This window comes from Dipodomys ordii, unplaced genomic scaffold (assembly GCF_000151885.1).
Source record: "Dipodomys ordii isolate 6190 unplaced genomic scaffold, Dord_2.0 Scaffold41, whole genome shotgun sequence".
Lineage (NCBI taxonomy): Eukaryota > Metazoa > Chordata > Mammalia > Rodentia > Heteromyidae > Dipodomys > Dipodomys ordii.
Genome location: NW_012267257.1, coordinates 14595702 through 14607129, shown reverse-complemented (window position 1 = coordinate 14607129; position 11428 = coordinate 14595702). Strand labels below are relative to the sequence as shown.

The 11428-nt window shown below is 39.0% G+C and overlaps 1 protein-coding gene across 1 annotated transcript in view; it reads right to left on the bottom strand.

The window, feature by feature from the left end:
* Golph3 (golgi phosphoprotein 3 (coat-protein)) overlaps positions 1-10874 on the bottom strand; it is a 14089-nt gene extending 3215 nt beyond the window's left edge. Inside the window, exons 1-2 of the mRNA XM_013018634.1 lie at positions 10745-10874; positions 7364-7478 (exon numbers count right to left, since the gene is read on the bottom strand). Of these exons, the coding sequence (XP_012874088.1) occupies positions 7364-7478; positions 10745-10825 (196 nt within the window). The 5' untranslated portion in view covers positions 10826-10874. The remainder of the gene's footprint in view (positions 1-7363; positions 7479-10744) is intronic.
* Positions 10875-11428: the final 554 nt, after the last annotated feature.

The following is an 11428-nucleotide window of genomic DNA, read 5'->3' as shown; positions in this document are numbered from 1 at the left end:
GCAGTTACCTAACAGATTGGAAATACATACATACACACATACACACACACACACACACACACACACACACACACACACACATAGATATGTATATATATGTATATATAAATGCAATGATGAAGATGAAGATGCCAAGAGAAGCAAAATAAAAGGCTTTACTATAAAACACCAATCTGTAACAAATTGACAAAAGAGGAAAAGAGCTTCCTTGATTATATGCTATTCCTGAAACTGTCACACATACAGCCACACACAGAACAAACACAGAACACATACACAGACAGAAAAATCCATGTAAACAATGCTATTCTTTGATGAAAAGTAACAAGAGGACGAAAGAATTTCTCAATTTTCGTTTTATACACACTTCCTTGAAACAAATATTTAAAAGAAAACAAGTTTTTTCACTAAAGTTTTTACTTTATAAGAAGATTGGCCCCTCTGTACAGTATGTTCACAAAAAATTAAAATTAAAAAAAAGAAGATTGGAAGAAAATACATCAAAACATTAGTTATCTGAGTGACAAATATTATTTTGCATTTTGTTTTTTTAATAATCTCCTATAAACAAACTATTTTTATAATTTGGAGAAAAAAAAACTCAGCACTTTCCTAAATTAGAACATGTTAAAGATCAACCACAGATACCTGATTAAACACAAAAGCTTCAAGGCTGAAATTTTTGTAATACTGAGGGAAAATCTGAAACTAGTTTTTCTTAGTACTGAAGCCATTAACTACATGGAACTATTAAACTTTAATTTAAAAGTTTAGTTCTTCAACTGCACAAGTCACATTTCAAGTACAAATGGCCAAATGTAGCCATTAGCTACTGGCTACATAGCACAGGAACAGAACATCTTATGCATCACAAAAATTCCTAGTTGACAGTAACGCTTAAAGTACGTTACTGTTCAGATGGCCATAGACAAGTACTTTACCACATGACTTAGTAAACTGATCAATCTGGGACTTACCCCCTAAACCATAATTAAAAATCTGAAACAACTAGTTGAGAGTATTGGTCATAAGGCAGCCTGAGGGGAACCTAAGTGAGGCCTGTGATTGTCCAAGCTTAATACCCGAAGGCACACCAAGAGGCCATAGAGCAAGAAAGAAGCAGAGCACAGCCATCACTATGCATTAACAAGTTACAGACAGAGGTCAGAGGTCGGGTCAGCTAAGATAGCAGGAATGTGTATGGTCCAGTTCTATCACACGGGGAAAAAAAGCTTTACAGAGAAAGGAAGTCTAAAACCCTATATGCTGTCCCCTGGAGTCTCTGGCTAGAAAGTAAGCCACATGTGTTAAGATGAGACTCCACAAAGCTAAGCAAAGAACAGCTATCAGAAAAGTTGTACGAGTTCACCTAGATGTGAGAAAAGCAAAACTTTTGAGTGCCAACTTGTCTGAGAAGCAAGGGTCCACTGAACACCCAGGACATGCAACGGAGACTCCAGGGGAGCGCATTTCCGTAGGAGCTAAGCGAGCCCTGAATACTGACCACTCTGATCCTACCCTAATGAAGCCTTAGAACAAGGTGCTCTACAAGCAACTTAGAACTGTCTGCCAAAACACTGCTTCCCCCCCCCCTTTTTTTTTGTTGATCCTGGGGCTTGAACTCTGGGCCTGGGCACTGTCCTTGAGCTCTTCAGCTCAAGGCAAGCACTCTACCACTGAAGCCACAATGCCACTTCCAGTTTTCCGGTAGTTAATTGGAGATAAGAGTCTCATGGACTTTCTGTTCAGGCTGGCTATGAACCACAACCCTCAGATCTCAGCCTTCTGGGTAGCTGGGATTACAGGTGTGAGCCACAGGCACCCAGCTTATCTACCAAAACAAATTCAACAGCTCTTCTTTAAAAAAGACCACAAAGTCCAGTATTCAATAATCTAATAATCACAATGTCCAGCACACAATGGAAACAGCCCTGTTAGACACAACCCAAAAATGACTCAAATAATGGAATTAGCAGACAAGAACTTAAAAACAGCTATTATACTATCTATGTAATTCAGGAAAATATATATACATTGAAGAGACAACAGGAGCTTGATTCTTAAAAAGTGGCCTGAAACTGCCTGCCATGTTACAATTTAAGAAAGTTAGGACTGAATTACAGTCAAAAATCATGTAGTACAAAGTTATAGATTACTATAACCAAACACCTCATGGTTGTTGTTTTTTTAAGTATATTTCCCCCTCAAATGAAAAGGCCAGAAAAATAAATCTCCACAAAATAAAACCAATGGTTGTATTCAATTTCCTCGCTAATTTCAAAAAGGAAAGAGCTGAAATGTATCAGAACTTATGAGATTAGCCAATCAACTTAGGTGAAATTTGTTTTTATTTGCATTTCCTTTATGGTCAAGGAAATTGCCATCCTTATCTCTTCTGATAAGTTTCTCCTTATCTCCTTATCTCCTTTAGTGCTCAGTTTATTCGTTTAGGAGGGGTTATTTTCTTGAATTCCTTGTATATTTTGGATTTTAGGCTTTTGTCTGATTATATTTGTGGTAAATATCTATTCCCAGTTAGTTAGCTGTCTTTCTAGTTTAGTAATTACGTCCTTTGCTCTGCAGAAACTTTCTAGTTCGATGTAATCCCATTTGTCAAGTCTCTCAGCTGTGCCCCTGGGACTCTTTTCAAAAGAGTATGTATGCCTATGAGATCTAGAGTTTCTCCTACTCCCTCTTGCAGTAGAGAGTTCTATTCCTCCTACTCCTCTTCAATAGTTCCAAAAGTTTCAGGTCTGACATTGAGGTCTTTGATCTACTTTGAGTTATTTGTGCAAAAACAGTATTCACTTTTAGTTTTCTGCATATGGATGCCTGGTTTTCCCTATACCAACTACTAAAGAAGCTATCTTTTTTCCCACTGTGTATCTTTGGCTCCCTTATCAAATAAATGTAAGTATAAAGTATATTTCTGGGTCTTCTTGTCTGTTCCATTGATCTTTGGGTCTATTTTTGTGCTAATACCAATCAATTTGGAAGGAAGGAGATTTAAACTTACAACAAAAAATAAAACAACCAAATTTATTGACAAGCCTATTTTAAAAATAAGTTTAATTCTAAAATTAATTAGCTGTGCATTTCTCCTCAAAACTCTAGCTAATTATGTATTGTTGCCTTAGTATGTTTGTGTTGGCACAAAACTAAAGTATAGCAGAACAAATGACAAGTGGCTTAACTATATTCTAATTTAGTAAAAGTCAAATATGAAAGGCCTTGTGTCCCAGAGAACAGCTTGACCATCTATTGTTAAATAGTAGAGGAAAAAATAATGAAACGGATTACTTTGAGGGACCCTTAATTGAATTTCCCCTTGCAGGCCTTAAAACATAACATTCCTTTAATGCCACTACAAAAAATGTTGTTTTCTTTTCTTCTCATGGGAAGCTAAGTAGGATTGGCAGTTTTCTGTCTACTGTATGAAGTCATACTAACACATACTAACATTTACCTTCATCTTGACCTTATTAAATCTTGAATAATGTAATGAATATTGGCTGTGAAAATTTTCACAGTATCCTAAGTTTAATGTTGCTACTAACAATGAGAACAGCCTAACACAGACCCACCTTTAACTAAGGTGTTCCTCTTATGACTGGACTTCCTTATGGAAAACCATTTCTGCCTCAGAGGAAGTAATAAAAAGGGATCAAGCCATCATCTTCTTTTGTAGCAATTCCCTGGAAGAGGGCAAACCATGTCTGCTCATGCCAACAAAAGTGGATTATTCCAAAGTCTTCATATATTTATAAAAATGAAGTGGTTATTCAGATTTCCTCAGGGTTTTTTTTTGTTTTTGTCATTGGTTACGGGGCCTGAACTCTGGGCCTGGACGCTGTCCCTCAGCTCTTCAGCTCAAGGTTAGTGCTCTACCACTTGAGCCACAGTGCCATTTCCAGCTTTTTCTGCTTATGTGGTGCTGAGGAATCGAACCTAGGGCCTCATGCATGCAAGGCAAGCATTCTACTACTGAGCCACCTTCCCAGTCCCTCTTCCAGGTATTTTTAAGAGTTAATTTGGATCTCTTCAGGTATAAAAATAAGAAAATCTTAAGGCTGAAACAATGTGAGAAATATCTCAAATGTTGAATAATACTTCCTGTGGTATAGGGGGAAAAAAGGTCCACAGAAATAAATGAGTGGGGGCTGGGAAGATGGCTCAGTGGTAGAGCGCTTGCCTTACATGCCTGAGGCCCTGGGTTCGATTCCTCAGCATCACATAAGCAAAAAGAAAAAAAGCCAGAAGTGGCGCTATGGCTCAAGTGGTAGAGCGCTAGACTTGAGCTGAAGAGCTGAGGGACAGCGCCCAGGCCCAGAGTTCAGGCCCCATGACCAGACCCTCCCCCCTAGCCCCCCCCAAAAAACAACAACAGAAATTTCAGGGTATCAAGATACTTTGGCCACTCAGTTATTTTTTTTGGGGGGGGGGGGAGATCCGGTTGTGGGCCTGGGCACTGTCCCTCAGCTCTTCAGCGCTCTATCTCTTGAGCCACAGTGCCACTTCCGGCTTTTTTCTTTTTGCTTATGTGGTGCTGAGGAATTGAACCCAGGGCCTCAGGCATGCAAGGCAAGCACTCTACCACTGAGCTACCTTCCTAGCCCCGAAATTTCTGTTTTTTATCTTTAAAAAAGTAAATAAATGTAATCCAAAGAATGTCACTCCTGAGTCTGGCATAATTATGGCACCAATATAATGCAGGATTATGGAAAGACTATCAAAGGCACAATAAAGGTTTGATTAATCTCCAGAAGCTGTTAAAGATTTAGTTATTTTAAGACCATTGAAAATCTTTAAGGAACTAAGAAATACTTGATAAATGAACAGCATTTAAACACTAGGTTAAAAAATGTTGCTATGATTCACTGTTTTTCCTAAGACTAAATTATTCGCTGTATATGTAGAAAAGACCAGCTAAGTTAAATGTGCAAATTTAAATACACAATATTTATATGTACTTTTTTTTTTTGAGGGGGGATCAGTTGTGGGGCCTGGACGTTGTCCCTGACCTCTTCAGCACAAGGCAAGCACTCTACCACTGGAGCCTCAGCATCACTTCCATTTTTCAGATGGTTAATTGGAGATAAAAGTCTCATGGACTCTCCTGCCCTGGCTGGCTTCAAACCACAATCCTCAGATCTCAGCAGGAGCCACTGGCACCAGGCTTATACCTCTTTTTTTTTTTTGTAAAAGAAATCCTAAAAAGCATATATGAAGAGTAAAGTTCTTCAAAGCTAAGGTCTACTGTCCATTAATCATGCCAGTGGACAATGACATACTGATAGGCATATAAAAATTTCACTGAAAGAATCATCTTCCTGGACATCATGTTATATAACTATAAACAGCTTCCTGCATCCAGTATATGTAAAACTTCAGAAATCCCTTTGTTTGGGAGGGTTGGGGGAGGAAAGATGGTACTAAAGTTTTCACTCAGCTTTGTGCTTGTTGGGCAAGGGTTATAACAACTGAGCCACACTTCCAGCCCTTAAACATTAATAGCTTTTTAAAATTTTTGTGTATGTGCGTGTATGTATGCCAATCCTGAGCTTGAGCTTGGGGACTAAGCATTGTCCCTGAGCTATTTTGCTCAAGGCTAGCATCTATCATTTGAACCAGCCACAGTTCTACTTCCAGTTTTTTGTAGTAATAAGATTCTCAGACTTTTTTGTCCTGGCTAGCTTTGGACCACAATCCTCAGACCTCAGCCTACTGAGTAGCTAAGGACTACTGGTATGAGCCTCAAGTGCCTGGCAGCTTTTAAACCTTTTTTAAAATAACTCTTTAACCCTCTCCCTGCTCTTTTCTAGCTCTCTCTGCTCCCTCTGCTCTTTTCTAGCTCTTTCCTCTCTTCTTTCCTCTCTTTCCCAGCTCTCTCTCATTCCCAGGCCTTTCCCAGCCACGTGGAGTGCCAACCTTGCCTGGTCCCAGCAGGTCTACTGAATAAACCTATCCCTTACCTGAAATAAATAAATAACTCTTTAATAATTTTTTTCTTTTGTAAATTGTATTAAACTTATTTATTTCTTGTTTTATGTGATACCAAGGAATCAAATGAGAGAGCCTTATATATGTGAGGCAAGTAGTACTCTACCACTAAGCCACACTGCCAGCCCAGCTTTTAAACTTGTTAAAAGAAGATTTTAAGGGCTAGGGCTCAATTGGTAGAACACTTACCTAGCATACACAAAGCCAAATTCAAACCCCAATGCCATTAAAAAATAGAAAAGGTCTTTCTTTTGAACTTATGTACCTTTATTAATTCTTTAATAAGATGTAATATGTCTAAATTGTATAAAACTTTAGCACTGTAACATATATCTACATTTAAGTAATAAAATGACCCACTGTATATCCCTTCCTCAAGAAACCTCTTTCTTTATTAAAACCCTTTGTGTTAAAAACCTCTTATTTCTATATTGTTTCCTGTGTGTCACCTCTGCCTCAGACCCATGCTAATCACTCTTGTTTTCTTCACGTTTCCCTTCATAATATAGTACAGCACACCAGACTGACCAACTTTACCATACTACCTCTACTCCTAAAAAGTAGGCTTCCTTTTGTTCAGTTCTTACCCTTCTAAGATCAAATCTAAGGGCCACTTCCTCCTTCAACTAAAGTTCCTAAGGATTCATTTTATGAGTTACCTAACTTGCAGAGAACTATACTGCTAAATTTTCATCTTTCACCAAATTATTAGACAAACGTGACTCTTTCTCAAATTGATTTTAAGGTTCTTTCCAGACATCTTTGTCAGAACCAGGTACAGTGTCCCATACCCATAATCCTAGCTACTTAGGACACTGACAGAAGGATCATGGTTCCAGGCCACTATGACAAAAAGTTCAAAAGACGTCACTTTCAAACAATAAAAAGTCAGGCATACTTTTACATACCTATCAGCCCAGCTACAAAATGTGTATAAATAGGAGGTTGTGGTCCAGGCTGTCTGGCAAAATACAAGATTCTACTTCAAAACTAACTATAGCGAAGATGTTAGCCCTACCACTTGAGCCAGCTATTTGTGATTAATTGGAGATAAGAATCTCATAGACTTTCCTGTCCAGGCTGGCTTCAAACCATGATACTCAGATCTCAGCCTCCTGTGTAGCTAGGATTATAGGTGTCAACATTGGTGTCCATCTTTACTACAGTAAGCCCAGGCAGAAAAGTTTGTGTGTTCCCATCTCCACTTACTGAGCAACATACCATGAACCTGATAAATCTAAGACTTGTTAAACCTTCAAGTTAAATAGCAATCTCCTGTTCCATAGGTTCCTTTCAAAAGGTTTTTAAGTTTTTATACTCTTTTAAATGGGATTCAATGTCTAATTTTTACATAGCAACTTACCACTAAGTAACTCAATCCAGTTCTGGACCGTTTCTGGAGGCTGAGTCTCCTTAACATGCTTGAGAGCTTCATCAAGAAGAACATCCCCTGTTGGAGCATCTGATTTACAGATCACCTAAAATGGAAGCAATAAGAAATGACCCATCAATGCCTCTTTTCTGGTATAAAATCAGTAAACAAAAAAACGTTAGGCAAAAAATTAATCACTGGTGTTCCTGCAACACCAATGTTCAGATTTTTAACTAATCCTGTGAAGGAATTTGATACTTAAGCAAACCAAACTAGCTACAACTGAATGAAAGAAAATAAAACAACTACATCTTAAGTTAAAAAGCAAAATCCAGTTCTGTTTACTATCATTCCATTTGGTCTGTACTTTCTGCTATCTGATAACAGAAATTCATTTTAACACTTTAGTTCCAAAAATAGACTCAAATCATAAGGTAAAGTTCAAAATATATTAAAAGTGATATTTCTGCCAGGTGCCAGTGGTTCTCATCTATATCTTAGATACTCAGGAGACTAAGATCTGGAGGATTTTGGCTCTAACCTAGCCAGGTTAGAAAAACCTGTGAGACTTCATCTCCAATTAACCAGAAAAATACCAGATTGGAGGCATGACTCTAGTGGTAAAGTGCCATCTGTGAGCAAGAAAAACAAGAGACAGTATTGAGGCAGAGTTCAAACACACACCACCACCACCACCACCCCCCATGGGGGGGGGAGGGGGAACCTCATGCCACAAGTTGGCACTAGGCATTAGTAGAAAAACAGACTTCCAGTAAGAGTCATTAAAGCAACTAGCTAGCAAGTTGGCTGCTCTGAGTTTTTGCCTTGATAAAAGATTTTAAAAGAAAATATGATTGGGAATGTGGCTTAGTGAGTGGTAAGAGTGCTTGCCTAGCATGCAGTGAAGCCCTGGGTTCAATTCCTCAGTACCACATAAACAGAAAAGGCTAGAAGTGGCACTGTGGCTCAAGTGGTAGAATGCTAGCCTTGATCAACAAGTTTGATTATACAAAACTTTAATCAGGCCTATTGGCTCACACCTGTTAATATCCTAGCTAATCAGGAGGCTGAGAGATCTAGAAATTGAGGTTTGAACCCAGCCTGGGCAGGAGAGTCCATGAGACTCTTGCCACCAATTAATCACCTTGGCTTCTTTGTTCAAGGCTGGCACTCTACCACTTGAGCCCACTTAAGGATATAATGAAGCCCACTTTTCAAAAGTGCAAAGAAGATTAAAAAGGGAACTGGGTAGGGGGATAAAAGAGTAAGGGGGTAAAACATATTAGAAACATGTGTCATTGTGAAAATCTCCATTCTGTATAACTAAAATACTCTAATAAAAATATGAAAAAAAGGCTGGGTGCCGGTGGCTCATACCTGTAATCCTAGTTCCTCAAGAAGCTAGGATCTGGGGGCTGGGAAGGTGGCTCAGTGGTAGAGCACTTGCCTTGCATGCCTGAGGCCCTGGGTTCGATTCCTCAGCACCACATAAGCAAAAAGAAAAAAGAAGTGGCGCTGTGGCTCAAGTGGTAGAGCGCTAACCTTGAGCTGAAGAGCTGGGGGACAGCGCCCAGGCCCAGAGTTCAGGCTCCATGACCGGACCCAAAAAAAAAAAAAAAGAAGCTAGGATCTGAGGATCACAATTTAAAGACAGCCATGGCAGAAAAGTCCCTGTGAGATTTTTTTTTTTTAAATCTCCAATTAACCACTCAGCAGTAGAGCTATGGCTCAAAGTGGTAGTGCCAGCCTTAAGCAAAAGAGCTCAGGGACAGTGCCCACGCCCCCAATTCAAGCCCCACATCCAACCAAAAACAGGGGGGAAAGTAGAAATTCCAAAATAAAACTCCCATGCAAAATATTTTCTATGGCACATACCCATAATCCTAACACTAGGGAACCTGAGGCAGAAAGATGGGAAAGTTTAAGGTCAGACCTGGTTTACAAAGCGAGTTTCAGTCTTGCTTTGCACTATAGTCACACCTCTCAAGGGGCAGGGAGGGGAGGGGGGAAGGAGACTAAAATACTATGTTTTGGAGGAATTGAACCCAGGGGTACACATACTAAGCACACACTCTACCACTGAACCACCTACTTACAATCCACTAATGCTTACTTTTTTGCATATAGTTTTTCATGATTACATTAATGCTTTTCTTTCCTACAAGATAATTATTCTCTATAGCATATAAATTAAAAGTATGAAGTGGTTTATCCCTGTAATTTCAGCTACCTGGGAAGCAGAGATCTGGAAAACACTCCATAGCTGGGTATTGTGGTACACACCTATCATTTCAGCTACACAGAAAGAATTTGTCCAGGCTCTTCTAAGCATAAACACAAAATCCTACCTCAAAAATAACTGAAGCAGCTAGGTGCCAGTGTGTGTCCCTGTCATCCCAGCTGAATGAAAGGCTGAAATTAGGAGGGTTGAAGTTCCCAGGACAGCCCAGGAAGAAAAGTTATAAGACTCCATTTCAAAAGAAGGTGGATGTACACCTGTCCTTCTACCTACATTAGGAAACCTTAAACGGGTGGATCAAAATCCAAGCATTCACTCCAATCTCAAAAATAACTAGATGCAGCCAGGTACTGGTGGCTGTAATCCTAGCTACTCCTGTGCCTGAGATCTGAGTACTACAGTTCAAAGCCAGCCCAGGCAGGAACGTCTATGGGACTCTTATCTCCAATTAACGACCAAAAAAATGGAAGCAGATGTGTGGCTCAAGTGGTACAGCACTTGTCTTGAACAAAAAGCTCACAAGGATGGTTGCCCAGGCCTCAAGTTCAAGCTCCAGGACAGGCAAAAAAAAAAAAAAGAGTAGAGGGGGCTCACCAGTACAGTAACTGCCTAGTTTATTTATTAGTATAATGTATTAGAGAAAAAAAAGTTTAAAACACCATACCTCTAAGAAACATCATTGATAGAAGGAGAAACAGTCTTGAATATCTGAGATTTAGGTTGAGATTAAACTTCTAAGAACTAGCCAATATCACCTATATTTTACCACAAACATTACCCACCCATACCTTCACAGTAGAGAAGCAGCCTGAATTACAGTGTGCCTGTAAGATCAACAGCCTCTGGATACCTAATTTGCACAATAACTGTTTTGGGTTGTTTTTAAGTTTTGTCAAGTCCTTCAAACTTAAGGCTTCCAAAAGCAGCAAAAGCAAGTTGAGCATCTTTGTAATTATGTAAGTTGCAATGGTCAGTAATCCCAACCGTGAACTACATACTCATCAGAGATGAATGCAAGAATGCAAAAAAGGATATGGAAACAATCCAGCAAACGCAGTTGTAAAATCACTTTCCTTTAAGGATATTTTTCAAGTTAAGCAGTATAACCTCCTTTTATTTAGAAATCCTCTTACCTTTCTTGTTAAAAGACTTTTACGTCTCATTCCACAAGCCTCTAGTTGTAACCTTCCTCTCAATGCTAATTCAATTAACATACAGCCACGTAATCCAGATGATATACAGTCATTCCAAAATGAAGTGTAACCCTATTTAAAAAGAAAACAAGCAGTTCATTTACCTTGAACTTAAAATCAAAAATAGAAATGATTTTAGCTAAAGTCACTTGGTGTCTTCCATTTTTTATGTTTTCCTATGATTAAATACTGAAAAAGTACAGTAAGTTTTTAGCTTTGTGTGTTTTCAATGTACTCTTACAGAAAAGACCAAATAAGTAAGTTTTGAGGTCAGTTTTAGATACAAGCTACTTTATGATTTACTAAGCTGTGGTAATTTTTTTAGATAGTAAGCTTCAGGATACTCAGTTAATAATCACAGATTATAGCTTTTTTTGTCAGTTGTGGGGCTTAAACTCAGGGCCTGGGTGCTGTCCCTGAGCACTTTTGCTCAAGGTTAGTGCTCTGCCACTTTGAGTCACAGTACCACTTCTGGTCTTCTGGTGGTTAAATGGTGGTTAAGAGTCTCAGAGACTTTCTTGCCCAGGCTAGCCTTGAACCACAATCCTTGTATCTCAGCTTCCTGAGTAGCTAGGCTTACAGGAGTAAGCCACCAGTGCTAGAATATAGTGTTTTAATAAAAGG